Source organism: Staurois parvus, unplaced genomic scaffold (assembly GCF_062004578.1).
Source record: "Staurois parvus isolate SC_StPar_1 unplaced genomic scaffold, SC_StPar_1.0 ptg000340l, whole genome shotgun sequence".
In the NCBI taxonomy this organism is placed as follows: domain Eukaryota; kingdom Metazoa; phylum Chordata; class Amphibia; order Anura; family Ranidae; genus Staurois; species Staurois parvus.
Window position 1 is genome coordinate 3,135,258 of NW_028318136.1, and position 20,663 is coordinate 3,155,920.

Genomic DNA, 20,663 nt, shown 5'->3' on the forward strand with positions numbered 1-20,663 from the left:
CTGCCAGATAGATGGGGAACGATCGCTATCCGTCTGTTTTTAGTGTACAGGATCAGATCGGATGCTGGCAGGTGTCAGCAGACACCCGCTGCTCCATAGTGAACTATGGATTGTCAGTGTGAAAGGGGCCTTAGGCTGTGACAACTTGGAATCCTTCCTTCTGTACAGGATGTCTGGGCAGTCAGGACAAGTTATAAGAACATGCTTGTTCCAGGTCATTTACTGAGTAATGAAGGATAAGCATGACGGCCCTGGAGCATGCACATTCACAAGCATGTCAGCAGTGATAGCTCCTCTATTTCTTTCCAGACAGGTTCACTTTAACAGAGGAGAAACTGCAGATTACAGTGCTTTATGATTGGTAATCTCTCTTCATTACGCCATTTCCACAAGCGTTGTCACTGTGGAGATACATTTGAAATGTCAGATAACTTTTCCAACATGTGGTTGGTTCTGCCAGTTGTAAGCCCTGCCCTTCGCAGCTAAGCTCCACCTCCTTTAGTGCACTGTTGCGGCTAGTAATAAACTTTGTCACCACACTATACATAATAGGTAAGCGCAGTAAGATATATTAGTTGCCATTCCTACTTTTGCTGCACAATGGTTTACCCAATGGTATAGAGGATTCTGGGAAATGAACCTGGTCTGTAGCCATAGCTCTTCACTGACGTGTACAGCAGATTTGCACACACATCAACAGGGGTGGACTGACAACTCATGGGGCCCCCGGGCAATAGGGGATCATGGGGCCCCTGTGTCCTTGCCCAAACTCAAAAAAGCCTATGAAAAAGGTACCAGGGGCATCTCATGGGGCCCCCTACTGACCCCGGGCCCTCGGGCAGTGCCCGAGTTTCCAAATGGTCAGTCCGCCCCTGCAAATCAATGACCATGTCTTTATACTGAGCTGCATTTACAGAAATTACCTAATGGTGTAACGGCATAGTCCACCTTTTACAAAAATGAATGCACCCACTATAATAAAATTAAAAAACGAGCATTTATTATTTCTTAATTTTTTCATTGAAGCCTGAAGAGCACTGCAACTGCGATCAACGCATTGCAGGTGCAAAGCAAAGGCTTCTGCATCCCAGCTCCAGGTTTGTACGAACATAAAGACCTAAAGTTATGGGACTGGAGGTAGTAATCAAAGGGATACAAGTGCGGTGACACTTGGGCTCCATTGAGATTTACGACTCTCGCCATGGTGGGAGTTGGGACTTGTAGTCTCTCTATTCACAGATCTGTTTGAATGGGTGATAGGGCTGTGCAAGCAGAGCTGGGAACAGCTGAAATCAACAAGACACTCCAGAAAGAAGCACCCCACAATTCAGGTAGTGGGGGGCAGTTTTGAGAGTAAGGATTTAGGGGAGGTGACCGTGTTTCATGTTACACCATAAAAATGGGTATAGCATGGTACGTGTTTACAAAGGTGGACTGAGCCTTTAAATAAAAGCGTTTTTAATATTATTTATAGTTAAAGGGATATAAGGTTCCAGAGATGATCAGAATTGAAGATATTAAAAATGACGGCTATAAACAATTGGCTTCCTTTCCGTAACCCACAAAGGAAAATGACCAACTGCCATCCTTTTACCTAACAAGGCAGCCAACACAGAATACCAGATTACAAGACACCAAAGAAACATAAATGTCTCATTGTCTCAGTTTCTGTGTTAGCATGGATATATGTACACATAGCTGTGAATGTTATTTGTACGTCTTATAACACAAGAGTTAGAATAGGTTTTTTTGGTGTCGTTAGTTATTTAAATAGGAAGACAAGAAGCTGAGCTGATCTTGCCCTCTAGATTGTAAGCTCTCTTGGTTAGAACATTGTAGCACCTGCTAGATCTTGCTGTTTCAGTGTATACTGTGAGGGCTGTACATAAACACATTAAGGTCCGCTGGATATTTAGGTCAACTGCTACGCAGTGCATGTAGTTTTCTGTCTATTTTACACGGATGGATGCGAGGTGCAGTAATGAGCTGTGCATGTAAAGATGAGGAGGCATACCAAGGCGTGCTCTGCATGCCCGCAGGCAAGAAAAGGTTAATTGTACAGTCAGGAGAAAAAAGGGATCCCCCTGCCTCCTCCCATATGGAGAATCCCGTCAGGCTGTAGAAGAGCACTGCTGGCACATACCACTTTGAGAGGCAGGGGAGGGGGCAGAGATGAAAGGCACCACTTCAGAACTGCCCCTCTGGTTTGATAAGCTAATGAGCTCATTAAAGGATACAAGAGGCGCTGCTGGTTTGTAACCAGATAATCCTCTTGTTAATGTGGTAATTAACCCTTTGATTCCCTTCACTGGCCTGCTGGGAATCTGGGAGGATTAAAGAAGGGGCCTGGGGGTTGTAGAGGTGGGAGGTAAGAGCTGTGTGTTATAACTGAATAAAGATTGCCCTCTCTGTGTTCACCTTACACCTAGGTTACCGACCGCCAGGGGGATGATAATTGGGTGGCTTTCTCAGTCTACAAGATTTATGGTTACACTGTGTGTCTCTCCAGTAGTTTAAGAACTACAAGCCCCAGCATGCCTTTCTAGCATGTGAAGGACATGACACGGCTGGAATTTAAGGGCTCATGCACGCAGGGCTTACAAAAACAAAACACAGCGTTTACAGGCATTTGTCATTTTTTTTTCTGCCTGTATATGTACCTCTATGTTAGCCTAGGAGTCTATGTACACATAGGCATTTTCAGGTGTATTAGAAGAGGAGCATTTACAAGCAGAACAAGAAATATCGTCAATGCATTCAGGAGAGGAGGTTTAGGGCAAAAAGAAAAAACTCTTGACATGCCTAAATGCTAGATTCTTGTAGCACTTCATTCATTCCAAAGGCCAAAATAAATTAATATTCTGGCCAATGGAATCCATAAACACCCAAATGCTTGACACGCCTAAACTCATGTGCTTTAGGCTTTTTCCTGCCTGGAGTAAAAGGCAGGAGAAGTTCAAACGCCCAGTATACATGAGCCCTTAGGTTCTCAGGTTCACGCTGTTGCTCTGTCTACAGTGTGTGTCTGTTGTCTGTTGACCTGCTCGCCAACAAACGTTCACACACATTAAACCTCAGTTCCACCCAGGGGCGGACTGACCATTTGGAAACTCGGGCACTGCCCGAGGGCCCGGGGTCAGTAGGGGGCCCCATGAGATGCCCCTGGTACCTTTTTCATAGGCTTTTTCGAGTTTGGGCAAGGACATGGGGCCCCATGATCCCCTATTGCCCAGGGGACCCCATGAGTTGTCAGTCTGCCCCTGCCTGGTACCTTTTTCATAGGCTTTTTTGAGTTTGGGCAAGGACACAGGGGCTTCACGATCCCCTATTGCCCGGGGGCCCCATGAGTTGTCAGTCCACCCCTGGTTCCACCTAAGGCCCCTTTCACAGGAGGAGGAATCCACTTTGCTCAGCAAGAGATCTGTCCGCTCATCCCCTGCTGAGCAGAACAGGACGGGTGGATGACCCACCAATCCACCTAGATGGAGGAGAACAGATCCCCTCCTTTTTTTTTTTTTTTTCTAGCGGACTGAATCGGAGGTAGATGGGTGTAAACAGACATAAGTCCATTTACACCTGCTGGTCTAAACGGATTCATGGACAATCTGATCAGGTCTGCCTGAAAAACTGACAGGGAGACCTGATCGCATCTCCTGAGTGATGAAAGGGGCCTTTGGCTGGCCACCAGTTGGTTGGAACACCTGCTGGCTTTTTCTATTATTATTATACAGGATTTATATAGCGCCAACAGTTTGCTCAGGACTTTACAATATAAAGGGAGACAAAACAGCAACAATACAGTTCAATACAAGAGGGTTAGGAGTGCCCTGCTCCTTGGAGCTTACAATCTCTAAGAGTATATAATAATGAAATATACTTGTATTCGTGGATTTCCTAGCTTTCCTGAAAGGCTGAAATCCTCTATTTGTTCATTCTACACTGGGAAGCATAACATTATTATTGGCTTTCTACTGGCTATGGATGGTTTGGCGGATCTGGGAATTTTGGTGGGCATGTCTCACCACTGGTGTCTCATAGAAACACCAAAGAAACTTAGAAAAGGATTGGCGTGAGAGCTCTATAAACCTATTTGAGGTAGATTAATCTGTTAAGGATAAGCAACTTATTCTATCATTTAACAGCATCCCAAGAATACTTTTGCATAGATAGGTAGAAAGGTACTTTTTCCGGAATAACACATAACTATTATGCCCTTTGCAGGTTCATGATTTATGTGATAACTTCTGTCATCGATACATCACCTGTTTAAAAGGCAAGATGCCCATCGACTTGGTGATAGACGACCGTGATGGTTCCTCCAAATCAGACCTGGAAGATTTCACAGGATCCTGTACAAGTCTATCAGATCAGGTAAGGACATGTATCAAGGTGCTTTACTGCCTTCTAAGTTCACAACATGCAACCTACTGTACATCTGAGAATCACAACCATTTTGTTCTCGGATGTATACTGCTGCCCCCGTGATTTCCTAAAATTCCACAAGATCTTGCAGTCTAGAGGTGAAATCTCCCTGGAAGGCACTGGTGACGTAACCTTCCCAGGAGCAGCTGTGAGGCCCTGACTACATCACCAGTGCTGCAGAAAATCCAGGAAGTAGAATTTTTAGCCACTTCCTGTCCGGACACTTTTACCCCCTTCCTGTCCAGGGCAATTTTCAGCTTTCAGCGCTATCACACTTTGAATGACAAATGCGCGGTCATGCAACACTGTACCCGTATGAATTTTTTACCATTTTTTTGAAACAGATAAAGCTTTATTTTGGTGGTATTTATTCACCGCTGGGATTTTTATTTTTTTTGCTATGTAAATGGAAAAGTCCAAAAATTTTGAAAAAAAGTGTTTTTCTTATAAAATGTTGCAAATAAATAATATTTCATCATAAATCTTAGCCAAAATTTATTCCGTTATCTTTTTAGTAAAAAAAAAAATAAGCCAAATTAGTTTATAACCAAAAATTATAATTTTTAAACATTTTTTTTTACATATTGTCACCCTAGCAGTACAGTTTCACCATGGTGACACTGTATTACTTGTGGGGGGTGATGAAGATTTTTTTTTTTACACTGATTACTTTTACACCCATATAGGATGTAAAAGCAATAATTTCTCTTCCTCTCTGTCTGCATTCTTGCAGCCATTGAGAACTACTGAGTGAGCTGTGATTGGTCACAGCTTGTCACATGGTACAAGGCTGTTGTGAATAGCCTTGTACCATGTGACCTCTGTGATCATTCACAGATTTCACACGTAGTAAGCAATGATGTCACAAGTGACATCTAGCTTACTACTTTGCATGTGATCACTGATTGGCTAATCAGTGATCACATGATCGGGACCTCGTACAGAGGTCCCGTCCGACGATCGGTTTTTCACTGTGTCCGGAGGACACAGCGGGCACCGGATTGCGGTGCTGCGCGCTCCCAGTGAGCGCCCACAAGCAGGGTGCGGGGAGGCCATTTATAAATGGCCAAACGACCCTGCACTGCCACCGTCCGGCCGTTTATATACAACGGCCGGACGGGAGGTGGTTAAAACAATCGAAATAAAATTCTTCTTTTACAACTCACTAGAACAGGGTTTCTCTACCAGGGTTCCTCCAGAGGTTGCTAGGGGTTCCTTGAGCAATGAGCAATTTCTGCCTCTCAGATGAGGTCCGATTAACACCATTGATCTTTTTAGCTATCTGTTAGACGGTAATTCTTCACAATGACAGCTAGTGTAAGGAGCATTCTACTCACTGACGATCACACATATGACTTCTAGATATAATCATTTTTAGCAGGGGTTCCCTGATACCGGAAAGCTATTTCAAGGGTTCCTCTGTGCTGAAACGGTTGAGAAAGGCCAGCCTACAAAGTGCTTGGAGAACAGCATGCGCCATGCTTTGTTTGTTCTGGGGAGGAAAGGTCCACTTTTAAAAGCCAAAGTATTATTAAGGTTTTTAGAATTTACAAATGAACTCCTCTAAGCTGAATGTGTCTAAAAAAGCCAGACTCCGTAACCCCAGTGTAGTTCCTGAGATCACTCTGTGGAAGAAATATATGTACTTTATAGCATACTCCTGGATTTAACTGCCAGTAATACTGTATGTATAACATTTTACTTCCTCTGTGTGACTTCTGCTCCGCATGTCACATCTGAGCAGAGCTGATTTTGGAAAAATACAGTAACTTTTTCTAACTGGTTGTTCCCAGCATCCTTCTGTAGATCGGATGTATTGGATTGAATGGATCATATGGTATTTGCTTGTTTAAAAGACGTTAGACAGAAGCAATATTGTGTATTTAGCCATTTTAACAGAGCCTAGTGTTCCCCTTTTTAAATAGATCCCAGTTTCAGTGACACTAAACAATTTCCCTATACTCGAAAAATAATCCATACACATTCACTACTTAATGGCCCTGTAATTTATTTTTCATGAAATCATTACTCAGTCTGTGTTTCGGCATATGTTATCTGTGAGCTTCCGAACCTCTACTATCCCAGGGGCGGACTGACCATTTGGAAACTCGGGCACTGCCCGAGGGCCCGGGATCAGTAGGGGGCCCATGAGATGCCCCTGGTAACTTTTTTATAGGCTTTTTTGAGTTTGGCCAAGGACACAGGGGCCCCATGATCCCCTATTGCCCGGGGGCCCCATGAGTTGTCAGTCCACCCCTGTACTATCCTCCTCACTTCCGTTTGTTTGGAACAAGCAGTGCATGGGAATTGTCGTCATGTGTGCTGCTCTGTGCACACTACATATCCCATAGTCCATAGTCCATCTTGGGAGTGAGTATGTGATGGCGGCTACGTTCATACATACAGTGGGACCATAGAGAATGAACGTAGCCATCCTCTAACAGGAAGTTGGATCACAGCAGCTGCATTGTGTAAAAATTCATCCTGTCCAAAATGTCTTCAGCTCACACTAACAGCACATTGGTTTAAACCAAAACAATAAGACATTTGGCCAACGGCCTTGTCTAGCCATTGGAACTGCCCAATGCATATGATGTGAATGGGCCCTCTATTGAAATCCCTTATTATTATTATACAGGATTTATATAGCGCCAACAGTTTGCTCAGCACTTTACAAAATGAAGGTAGACATTATTATTATTATTATACAGTATTTATAAAGCGCCAATAGTTCGCTCAGCGCTGTACATTACAAAGGGGGACAGAACATGTGACAGAACAACAACAATACAATGCAAAACATGAGGGGATTGAGGGCCCTGCTCTTTCGAGCTTACAATCTAGGAGGGAGGGGATAGTAGCACAGGAGGAGATAGCTGTGGGGGATGGGGTAGTAGGAAGAGTGGATGAGGTTGGCAAGTTAGGAGGGGGTGGGGTATGCTTCCCTGAAGAGGTGGGTTTTCAGGGTGCGCCTAAAGGAGAGGAGAGTAGGTGATAATCTGATGGGTTGGGGCAGGGAGTTCCAGAGGATGGGTGACACCCTGGAGAAGTCCTGGAGGCGGGCATGGGAGGAGGAGACCAGGGAACTAGAGAGAAGGAGGTCTTGTGAGGAGCGTAGTGTGTGTGCTGGGTGGTACTTGGATATTAGGTCGGTGATGTAGTTCGGGGCAGTATGGTGGACGGCGTTGTACATCAGTGTTAGGATTTTGAATTTGATCCGTTGCGCAATCGGAAGCCAGTGGAGGGATTGGCAGAGGGGGGTGGCGGAGATGGAGCGGTTGGAAAGGTGAATGAGTCTGGCAGCCGTATTCAGCATCGACTGAAGCGGGGATAGCCAGCGGCGAGGCAGGCCAGTGAGGAGGGAGTTGCAGTAATCGAGTCGTGATATGATGAGGGAGTGGATGAGCTGTTTAGTGGTTTCTGGGGTTAGGAACGTGCGGATTTTGGTGATGTTGCGGAGGTGGAGTCTGCACGAGCTTGTTAAAGATTGGACTTGGGGCTGGAAGGATAGGTTGGAGTCCAGAATGACACCAAGTACTCTGGCCTGCGGGGCGGGTTTGATGGTGGCGTTGTTGGATGTGATGGAGAAGTCAATGGGGGGTGGTGTGCGGGCTGGGGGGGGCATTACAGTTACAATACAATTTGGTACAAGAAGAAACAGAGGGCCCGGCTCTTTTTTCCAAATGCTTTAATTGATATCACTTAAAAACATTACCCTTCCACACACCACCAAATGTAATCAAAATCCTATATTTCTTTCTTTATTACAGCTATTTATATAGCACTCAATATTTATGTAGCACTTTACATAGTGTGTATTATATCAGTCCCTCCCCCAAGGAGCTTACAATCTAAGGCCCCCTATTTCACATGGGTACATACACACTCACACATTCTAGGGCCAATTTAGACAGAAGCCAAATAATCTAACAGCACATCTTAGAAACCTGGAGTACTTCATGCAACCACATGGATAATATGCAAACTCCATGCAGGTAGTGTCTGATTGTGCAGATCAGAAGCATGTGTGGTCAGCATGATGCTTTCTGACTGTCCTTAGAAATACCTGAATCTGGTGGATTTATAGAAAACAGGCTGTGCTTAGTCAGCCTGTGTGTACATGTATGTACCTATTGTAGTAAGCTGCAGTGTGTAAGGGCCTTGTTGTGACGTGTGTACATTAACGTAGGCATGTGATAGAAGTGGACCCAGCACACAGGGATGCTGTGCTGCATCTTTAATGAGGCACATCCCAGGATTGTAATTGTTGGTTACGTTCCCCTCCAGTTAACGAAGCCCTGCCCGGCCTTCTCCCGCCTCTCTTCCCAAACTAATGCAGGCGATGATGCATTTGCCTATAGCTGGACTGATGCATTTTTAATATTCCTCCAGGCTAAGGAGCGAGCAGGATAGAGAGCGAGGCCTCGCACTGAGTGCACTAATTCCAAATTCCAAGCAGCAGCCTATTGTGTGCATGTCACCCTGCTCGCAGCATCACCACCTAACCCTTTCCTTACCATAGACCACTGCCCACGCTCACTGCTCATTAATATGTCTCCCACCACTGCTGGACATTCCATATTCCTTTAATATTAAATAGCAAAAAAAAGTGTGCAGCTGCTAATTCAGCCGTGTTTTATCTGCTACAGGCAAGTGTATCACAGAGCTTCCTCAGTCAGCCATGTTGACTTGGACTTGGAGGGGTGAAGCATTTTTTTGGGCAAATGGGGAACCATTTAGGTTCGGGTGACTTTTCTAGTCATCTTCCCCCTTAAATTGCTTGGCGAGCCTCTAGCCTAGTCCCTAGTATGCAAGCGTTAGAAGTAAGAACTGTTTGTAATTCCTCACAACTACCAATCAAATTCACACTTTAAAATGACATTCCCCAGGGCAAGCTTGAATCTGATTGGTGGCTGTGGGAAAATACTGTCAGTTCTTATAACTGATACCCGAGACGAATAACGCCAACGTAGAACGGTGGTGGTTACCGGTATGATAGTATTTCCAGCACAGTTGGTCTTTTGAGAACCATTCTTGTGTGCTTTCCTGGAGAGATTTAATTTTGGCAGCATGGTGTCACTACAAAGGTTAACGCTGCCTTGCAGCACTAAGGTCTTCTTTAGCCCAAGGGCACTATCTATATGGAGCTCCTATGTTATCCTATGTGTGTGTTGCTTTCCTTTGGATGCTCTGTTTTCCTCCCACAGTCCAAAGGCTTACTGGTAGATTAACTGTCTTCTGGCTAAATTATCCCCCGTGAGTGTATTTGTTAGCTCCACTGGGGCAGGGAGTGACGTGTCTGAATACATTTATCTTGCAGTGGAGATACACAACTTGTAGCTTCTCTGCAAAGCAATGACAGAAAAGAAAATTTTCCATTTTTCAAACTGCAGGTGAATAAGGGAGATACATTACTTTATGGCATTGTGAGCGGTATATACAGTACATTAATAGGGTGCTTCATTATAGCAGCTCAGGCTTACAGGATAGGTACACTTTAAAAAAAAAATCTTAATATAGCACAATCCTTTTCCTTGTCCCCTGCCTCTGGTGGCACTTTGAAGAATTGCACATGCAACACAGAAATTAATAGCCATCGCTAGCTTATCCTATTCACTCAATGTACCATTTCTTCTCACATGTTCAGTGTGTAGGTTCTAAACACTGTGTAGCCCTGGGTAGGCAGTGATATAGGGGGGAAGGGGGGGGGGAATATCTGTATCTACAGTAGGTATTTTTTTGATGAGTGGGTTGTATGAGTTGTCATTTGGTGAAGTGTGAGAGAGTTCCTCTTAATTACCCTCAGTGTGAGTGTTGGGAATTATGTTGGGTATTGACTTTGAAACAGAAGAGCTTGTAAGGTCCACACGTTTGTTGGAATAGTCATGATTTACCAGTATTATTAAGAGAACCCTGGTCATCTGGAAGAAACCCATGCACAGACAGGGAGAGCATCAAACTCCATGCAAATAGTGTTCCTGTTGGGACACTTAGCCATCAAATATAGAGATCAAAGAAACATTGTAGTGCAAATACTATTAAAGTTGTGTAGAGTCTGCAGATGCTTCCTTAGTGGCTCTCCTCCTTCACATCATGATCACCACTGACCAAATACTATTACAGTGGTAAATACTATTAAAGTTGTGTAGAGCCTGCAGATGCTTCCATAGTGGCCCTCCTCCTTCACATCATAATCACCATTGACGAAATACTATTACAGAGGTAAATACTATTAATGTTGTGTAAAGTCTACAGATGCTTCCATAGTGGCCCTCCTCCTTCACATCATAATCACCACTGACGAAATACTATTACAGCGGTAAATACTATTAATGTTGTGTAAAGTCTACAGTGGCTTCCATAGTGGCCCTCCTCCTTCACATCATGATCACCACTGACCAAATACTATTACAGCGGTAAATACTATTAATGTTGTGTAGAGTCTACAGTGGCTTCCATAGTGGCCCTCCTCCTTCACATCATGATCACCACTGACCAAATACTATTACAGTGGTAAATACTATTAAAGTTGTGTAGAGTCTACAAAGGTTCCATAGTGACCCTCCTCTTTCACATCATGATCATCACTGACCCAATACTGTTACAGTGGTAAACACTATTAAAGTTGTGTAGAGTCTACAGAGGCTTCCATAGTGGCCCTCCTCTTTTACATCATGATCATCACTGACCAAATACTATTACAGTGGTAAATATTTATTTATTTATTTCAGGTACTTATATAGCGCCATCAATTTACACAGCGCTTTACATATATATATCAGCGCTTTACATATATATATTGTACATTCACATCAGTCCCAAACCCTCAAGGTGCGTACAATCTAAAGTCCCTAACTCACATTCATACATATACATACTAGGGCCAATTTAGACAGGAGCCAATTAACCTACCAGCATGTCTTTGGAGTGTGGGAGTAAACCAGAGTACCTGGAGGAAACCCACGCAGTCACAGGGAGAACATGCAAACTCCAGGCAGGTGGTGCTGGGGTTGGGATTTGAACCTACTGCCAGGTGGAAGTACTAATCACTTAGCCACTGTGCTGCCCCAATACTATTAAAGTTGTGTAGAGTCTACAGTGGCTTCCATAGTGGCCCTCCTCCTTCACATCATGATCACCACTGACCAAATACTTACATATGACAAATACTTACACTGACAAATACTTACAGTGGTAAATACTATTTAAGTTGTGTAGAGTCTGCAGAAGCTTCCATAGTGGCCCTCCTCCTTCACATCATGATCATCACTGACCAAATACTATTACAGTGGTAAATACTATTGTGTAGAGTCTACAGATGATTCCATAGTGGCCCTCCTCTTTCACATCATGATCACCACTGACCAAATACTATTACAGTGGTAAATACTATTAAAGTTGTGTAGAGTCTACAGATGCTTCCATAGTGGCCCTCCTCCTTCACGTCATGATCACCACTGACCAAATACTATTACAGTGGTAGAGTCTACAGATGCTTCCATAGTGGCCTTCATCTTTCACATCATGATCACTACAGACCAAATACTATTACAGTGGTAAATACTATTGTGTAGAGTCTACAGATGATTCCATAGTGGCCCTCCTCTTTCACATCATGATCACCACTGACCAAATACTATTACAGTGGTAAATACTATTAAAGTTGTGTAGAGTCTACAGATGATTCCATAGTGGCCCTCCTCCTTCACGTCATGATCACCACTGACCAAATACTATTACAGTGGTAGAGTCTACAGATGCTTCCATAGTGGCCTTTATCTTTCACATCATGATCACTACAGACCAAATACTATTACAGTGGTAAATACTATTAAAGTTCTGTAGAGTCTACAGAAGCTTCCATAGTGGCCCTCCTCCCTCACATTATGATCACCACTGACTAAAAGTGAGCTAAGGGAGGGAGCCTACTGGAGTTTGACTTTCTTTACTAAAGTCAAGTTTTATGTAATAGACTTAAGGCAGTCTATACTTGAAGACTACTACTTTCAATTCCAAACACTTCTTAGTCTAAGCTGCCAAAAAAGATGAATGAGGTTGACATTAATGCCAGTACTGGAGGCTATATAATATGGTCTGGTCTGTTTTTTCTTGGACTTAACACGATGTACAGCAGTACATTCTGATCCTGGGGGGGCCTACCTGATAATGTCTGACACATTTCATTCCATAGAAGGACTGATTCACTAAATGTGCCACTGACATTGGTATACTTTGGTCCTCGAAAGGACTGACCCGTAAAACACGCCAGTGTCATTGCTACACTTTGGTCACAAAGGCTCTGACCCCAGAACATGTTTCTGTCATTATCTGGAAATATGGGAGTATTTTCCTCATTTTGCAGTTGAAGAGAAAGAGAGAATTAACATGTAAAGGCCCCAGTGCCTGTATTTCATTTACATTTCATGTCTGAATCGAACCCCCTGCAGATTTTAAACAAAACTCCCCCTGCATAGTCCCTCCTGGAGGTCAGAGCTGCAGCCTGCTCCCTCTTTAACCCTTGTGTCCCATTTGCAGCCCCCAGGTTAATCAGGACAGGGTAAGGGGTCACAGTTTCTGCTGTATCCAAATCTTCACAGCTGGAACCTAAAACTCTCTGATCACCTGGAAGTAGCAGCTAAAACTACACAGTTCAGGAGAGAGGGAGCTGGGCTGGAGCCTAAAGGCAGCAAACTCTTTGAATGTGGGATTAAAGGGTCAATAAGGGTCACTTCAGCTCCCAGAGGGGGTGTATGTACAAATGAAAACGACCCCTCACATCCCAAGCAGCAGATTTCCTTTCATCCTGCTCTTATCTCCCTGGTGTTAGGTTTTCTAAAAGCGCTCACAAAAGGAACCATAGAAAATCAAGTTCTCCCTCTAATGTCTGCAAGTTCCTCTCTGAATGTGTGTTGTTACTGAGCCTGCTGCTACCTGTTAGCGATCAAACATTTAACCGCCTCTTGTGACCAAACAAGAGGTTGATAAGGTTACTGAATCAGTGGTGGCGTTCAAGACATGTATAAAATGTATACCTTGTACAGATACGTCCAAATGACTGCATAACATGGAACTTCTTATGTATCCTGACATACATGTTTGAAAGGATAACCCAACCCACAGTAGGCCACATTCTGTATTTTAAAGAGCGACTGAAATGCAGGATATTGTTCTAGGCTCCATGCACATGGCCTTACAGGAATTGGTAGGGTTCCTTGTGCAATGAATAATTTCTGCCTCTTAGATAAGTAACTCTGCCCATTGATTCAGCAGATGCGGCTGTACACGATTATGCAGCAGGGGATTGAATAAGGTACCCACACATTTATGCCCCTACAGATAGCGCGTGTTCAGAGCATAGTACCGTGCAGGTACTTTATACAACCCCTGGCGAAAAACTTCTAATTCATCTCAATGGACACCTGTCCATGGCATAAACAGGGTCGATGAAGAGTGATTACACTACACACTCTACGGCCATGTACATGAAGCCTTAAAATGAGGATTTGTTGAATATGATCAAATGTTGCCATTTAAGGATAATACATACGTTCATTGCCCTAAGCCTGCCATATATGGCTCAGATTTTTACCAATTCCTACTGAATCCGGTTGAAATTTAATCCGTTGGTGGCCCTGTTGGCACCACTTGGTTGACAAAAGTCATCTTTTGTCAAAGAAGCCAGATGGAAACTAGTGCAATTGGATTGGATCCAATCACATGCAGTCATTGTTTGGGTATTCTGACAGTAGCCAGTGGGGCTAGTGTTCAAAATACAATAGCCAGCAGTAGAGATTCCTTCATCCACACTGCTGAGCGTGGATGGAGAAATGCATTAGTGGGCTGAATAGGAAAAATGCATACGTGTATGGCTAGCTTTTAAGAGAGCATCTAATATATAGAACAGAGGCCGGCAACCCTGAAAAGTGTTGTCTGTCTGTGTCCCCTTCTTTACATAATGCTAAAGCATACCTTACACACAGCAGATTAAGAGAAACTTACTGCATTATGGGAGTAGAGTTTTTCCTCCTGGTTCAGATCTGTCCTGCTGTGATACTGATGGGGGTTCAAATTCATTTACATGTACTTCACTGTTTGAGACATTGGGAATTCATACATAGTAGGAGTTAATTCTACAAAGCAGTTGTCTCCAAACTGCAGCCCGTGGATCAGATGTGGCTCTTTGCTTGCCTTTATCTGGTCCTTGGGGAACTATTCCTTCCACTAATATGAGGTACTATTTCCACTGATGCCAAAGACAGGGCACTATTCCTCCCATTGACACCATCAATGGAGTACTATTCCTCCCACTGACACCAGAGACGATGAACTAATTCTTGCACTGACACCAATAATTTCATCATTTTTACTCCCACTGACCACCAAGCACTGTTTACTTCCACCAATACCAGGGCATTTTCTACGTCCTCTGGCCACAGTCCAGCCCCCCTAATATTTAAAGGCAATACACTGGCCCTTTGTTTCAAACATTTGGAGACCCCTGTTATAAGTCTGTTGAAAATATAATCTTTGCAAAACAATTGAATGATATGTAGGCATTTTTTTTTCAAATCACATTCAATCTTTTTGCTATACAGGTTGTACCAGCTCAATTCAGAATACTAATAGTTTACTTTTTTCCCAGAATAATTCATGGATACGCGACCACGATGAAACAGGCTCCACCCACTCAGGAACGCCGGGTCCGTCCAGTGGAGGGTTGGCTTCGCAGAGTGGGGATAATTCCAGTGAACAGGGTAATGCTTCATTTCAACTTTTAATTATCTTTTAGCATGTATTGTAGGCTAAAGCCTATCACTTGTGCCATGCAGTCCGTTAGTAACAAAATATACTTGGTAGAAAAAATGATTTGTAAAAAATTTAGATACAATTTTGAAATATGAATTTTAACGAAATGTCTTTATTTGTGGACTTTCTGATTTCTCACCTTTGATAAAGCAGCCATCTTGGGTCATCTTGGGCAGCACAGTGGCTAAATGGTTAGCACTTCTGCCTGGCAGTACTAGGGTCATTAGTTCAAATCCCAGCCATGGCACCACCTGCCTGGAGTTTGCATGTTCTGCCTGTGTGGGTTTCCTCCAGGTACTCTGGTTTCCTCCCACACTCCAAAGACATGCTGGTAGGTTAATTGGCTCCTGTCTAAAGTGGCCCTTGTATGTGTATGTATGAACGTGAGTTAGGGACCTTAGATTGTATGCCCCTTGAGGGTTAGGGACTGATGTGAATGTACAATATATATATGTGTAAAGCGCTGCGTAAATTGACAACTATATATAAGTAAATAAAATAAATAAATAGCCGCTTAGAGGCGCAGTGTCTGATCACTGAGCCGCAGGGCAGTGGGCTAATGCTGATTATAATCACAAAGGCTGCTAAGGAGAATGCAAGATTGTTCTTTTTGCAGAATTGGGTGAAGAGGTAAAGCCAATCAGAGATCATTGAGCAAGGGGGGGCACTAGACCCCACCAGGGACAATTGGGAAAGCCAGCTGCATTTCGAGTTGGTCATGAAGGCATTTCAGTGTTTGCTTATAGATCAGGATGACTGATATGGTAATTAGGAGCGGGATTCCAGCACTTGGCCTGTACGGGAAAAGAATGGGAGCTGGGGAAGTGCCTGAGCGAGGGGCCACAGAGAGGGCAGCCATACACTCTGCAGGCTGACCCTGTGTTGTCCTAGGGGAGCTCAGTGATAAACTGCTGAGAGCTCTCTCTTCCTCATGATTCACCATTCAGATCTGCTGACCATCCACGGCTACTCCATTTCATTCTGTAATGTCATCTGTAACATGAACATCCTAGTCAGCGTCCACAGGGTGCAGCACCCCCCCCCCTTTCCGCCATCGTTAAAATGACACGTTAACGCATTGGGTCTGTGTGCCCCTGCAAGAGACTTAGCACTGAAATCACAGCTTGCTTTTCTCCTTGTGCCAGACCGAGGCCCCCCTCTCTTATTGCGCCACCCATCCTCCTTTGCTCTCAAACTTCAAGGTCATCAGATAAATGTGCAGAGCCAGTTCTTGTTAACTGGGCTGCTGAAGAAGTTTTTTTTTTTTTGTTTCCCCATCTGTGTGCGACCTCTCATTCATAAATATCTCCCCCCCCCCCCCACCTTCATTGCCTGACACAACTCCCCCCTTCGCCACTTCTCCTTCTCCATGCTGCTTCACTGTGTGTCTGCTTCATTGACTCACAGCAAGGGCTGCTATAAAGCCACAGGGAGTGTTGGTTAATCACAGAATAATCCTAAGGGGGGGCCCAGTATACAGCCCCCAGATCTGCGCTCTCCCCTCTCCCATCGCAATGACACCCTCCCTCTTCCAGTCGCTCCTTGCAGTATGTAAACTGGATTAGTGTAAAATAAACAACTGGAACAGACGTGTGCTGGCTGTTCCACTAACTGCCATTCTAGCTTGGACCTGGTGGATCTCATCCAGGGCCTGTAGTAGCTGTACGCTTAGGCTGCCCGTAGGCATAAAACAGCGCTTGCCAGAGTCTTGACTGATCCTTCGGTTGTATAATTTAATATGAAAGATCGCTCCATATACACTAACAATCTTCCCGCGTTTGTGGTGCCGGGTAACATCAAAATGCTTCCGGGCGCAGGCAGTGTCGTGCCACATTTACACATGTATGTGGATTGGACGTGTTTCCCTGGATAAACAGAAAGGAATGTTCATACAAGGGAAATCAGACAAAAAAATTCTATTTCCACAGATTGTTCAGACAGCACTGGTCTGCTGTCAGAATGAATGGCTTGAAACCTAATTTTCTAAAGATCACTATCGTATGTCTGCAGGTAACTTGGATTTGTTAAACTGATACATAAGCTAGAGGCTAAAATATTAAGATATAATAAGTATATTAGGTTAAAAAAAATATTATTGGGATCTATCTATCCATTCAGTCGTATCCGACCCTTGGCGATTGGATGGACCGTCACTCGTAAGCGACTTTTTCATTATTGGGATACCACCCTGCAATATGGCGGTCATTATAATGCTTACTGTTTAAATGTTCTTTTAATTGCACCTTCTGAATATGCTAGTTGCCTGGCTGTCATGCAGACTCTATGGCATATTTTATCTCCACCAAAATAGGTTCTTTTTTTTTGCTCTGCCCAGTAGAAATCTAGCAGAACCTCACAATTCTCACTAGACAGAATGGGGGAGATTATTATTATACAGGATTTATATAGCGCCAACAGTTTGCGCTGTACAAAATGAAGGTAGACATTACAGTTACAATACAATTTGGTACAAGAGGAAACAGAGGGCCCGGCTCATTAGAGCTTACAATCTAGGAGGAAGGGTTGAGTGATACAAAAGGTAATAGCTGTGGGGGGGATGAGCTGATGGAGGAAAAAAAATGGCGGTTTACTAGGTAGAAGCAGGAAAGACTTCTTTAAAGAGAAGGGGAGATTTACAAAAATTCGAGAGTGCAAAATCTGGTGCAGGTCTGCATTGAAACCATTCCTCTTCCAGGTTTTACTGTCGAAGCTTAATTGAACAAGCTAGAAGCTGATTGGCTACCATACACAGCTGCACCAGATTTAGTAAATCTCCCCAATGTATGTTTAACAAGACACTGTAATGATCTTTGCATTTTTTTTTTGTTTTTTTTTCTACATACAAGCGACCTCAGTGCAACATGTGCAGTATAATCCCCTAATCTGTGTGATAAAGCCTTTAGTAAACTGAAAACCGAACTATACTATAGTAAATTAACACTATTACATGTTAACGTTTTAAAAATATGTATAATTCAGATGTCTACTCTCCCTTTTTCTCAATAAATGTTTATGCATTATTGGCCAGCCATACTGGTACATTCAATAAAAAGGCTCTTCATACTGCCTAATAGCAATGCACAATGGCTGTGCCTTTCTTATGGTGGCCAAAAATGGATCAAAATTAGGCCAGTTCAGCAGGAAGTGACTGAATTTTGATCCATCTGTGGGCAAGCTGGTTGTACTATCGATCTATCAGTCTATCAGGGTTTTTTTTTGGTCAATCTCTGCCTGCGACTATAGCCGCCAGCAGTGATCCTTGTATTCTATCATGGGGAAGGCTACCTGCTGGCAGATCACAATAGTGCCAGGATTCCCTCCCCAACACTGACTGTGTTGATGGGGGAATCAAGCAATTTTTTTCCTTTAATCCGTGGTTGAAGAAAAGAAAATTGCCTAATGTATGGCCAGCCTTATCCTCTTTTGTTACCGCAAGTTTACCAGGCAGCGCATATACAGTATAGTCTGATTAAATAGAACTAATTCTCTAGTGATCTGAAACCCCCACAGCTCTTCTGGTAGCCAAGGACCATGTGATCCAGATTACCCAGTTTTAGAGCACACAAGGGAGCTGGAAAAGCTTTAAATTCTTGGCAAGAAACAAGAACTTTTATATTCAAAATAATTTGATTTGGAAATACTGGCATACTTTCAAATTAGGATTTAACATATTCATGTTTAGAATCTAAGTTTGGTTATATCCATATTATATATCCATCCATCTCACATAGAAGACAACAAAAACATGTTATAAAGTCTATTGCTAGGCATACACATAGGGCTGCCACCTCATATAATTGCACAGGTTCTGTGACTGATTAGGGTGGTAATTAAACTCACTTAGTGCCTCATCTGCATTAAATTAGCCCCAGAACCTGTGTAATTAATATGTGTTTGGTTTTAAAGGGATGAGGTGGCAACCCTACATACACATAGTGACCCTAAGAATAATGAGTGCCCCTCCATGTACAAACAAACAATCCAGTGGCTTCAATGCTATTGGATGCCAACATCCAGCATGGCTTGTCCAGCCTACCGAAAATGATTGTCAAAAAGAATAAGGAGCCACACATCAGTTGCCAGCCCAATCACCATGTGTAGAAAATGGCTTCAGCTTGTCCCCTCCCAAGCCACACCCCTCTGACACATTTCACCCTCCCACGGGCTTAGTCAGAGGTGTTTTCTTTTTGATAGGCATATGCATAGCTAAACGTGATCCACCATGTATTTAACTTTTAAAGTAATAATTGGCTCAGCACAACAAAGAAAATGATTTAGTGAAACCCAACTAGGTTTTCTGCTAAGGCTGGTCATTATCTTTAAATGTGAAAGATTGTTAATTGATCTGTAAAGGTTCCTATTTATTGAGGATATATCTAGTAGTTAATCACACCCAACTGGACGTGTTCTGTAATGTTGAAAAAAACAGTTCCAATGAGTGTCAGGAAAATATCCCAGCATTTATATCTGAACAGGTAGTATCAACACCTCAATCCAATTACCATGGGAAGGCAGATGTTATTGTCATAAGGACAGGATGGGGGTTTCACACCTAACATCCTGTCCTTGGACAAAAACATCTGCCTTTCCATGGTAATTGGACCAAGGTGTTGGTGCTACCTGTTTGGATATAATTGCAGAGGAATATTCCTAACAATTCTGAGAAATGAAGAAGTGACTTGGACAATCTACAAAATGCCTCCATAATTGCAGAAGAAGTCCAGCTGAATGTGACTAACTATTGCTAAATATTTTAATTGATCAAGCCAAAAACTTGGGCATTTGATTCACTGAAATAGTCAAAGAAGGATCATATCACGTATACCCTCCACATAGAGCTGAGATGACGATTGCCCAGTCTGGATTTTTTGGGGTAGATTAGTGATTATCTCATTATGTCTATGAGCTACCTCCAATAATGCTGGCCCCTCTTGGAGGAGACAAGTAACCATAGAGGTTAGAATAACTATCCTTTTCCCCTTGATAAACAAACATGAGTCTCCTCCCGGTTCCATGCCCTTCCCCTCTCCATTACCATATATTCCTAAGGTCGACCTGGAGAGAAAGATCAGTGGTTGGACCTTCTGACCACCATCTCATGTTAATGTCCAGCCTAAACCACACAGCTCTGGTGCACATCCAAAGTGGAGTTTATGATTTAAAAAACCTTTAAAGGTTGTGAATAAACCATGATAATCAATGTATGAGAGAGATATTGCTGCTTTAGGGTATATACTTGCAGTGTCAGAAGACATGTAAAACCATTCAAATGCCTGTGGTTTTTCCAATGTATTGTATGTGTTTCCAATGTCTATGATCTAAAATTTCAAGTTTGGCTCCAAGCAAGTATTAATTTCCAAATCACAAGTGCATTTATATGAATTTTGATGCATTTCTATAGAGTTCTCTTACAGCCAGCTCACACGTGTTGACCC

General features: G+C 43.2%; 1 protein-coding gene across 3 annotated transcripts in view; it reads left to right on the plus strand.

Annotated features, from left to right (window-relative positions):
- Positions 1 to 20,663, plus strand: part of MEIS3 (Meis homeobox 3) — a 76,437-nt gene that overhangs the window by 19,632 nt on the left and 36,142 nt on the right. For all 3 annotated transcript variants that reach the window (XM_089684244.1, XM_089684243.1, XM_089684242.1), the window contains exons 6-7: positions 4,222 to 4,371; positions 15,065 to 15,176. In XM_089684244.1, coding sequence (XP_089540370.1) covers positions 4,222 to 4,371; positions 15,065 to 15,176 — 262 coding nt within the window. The remainder of the gene's footprint in view (positions 1 to 4,221; positions 4,372 to 15,064; positions 15,177 to 20,663) is intronic.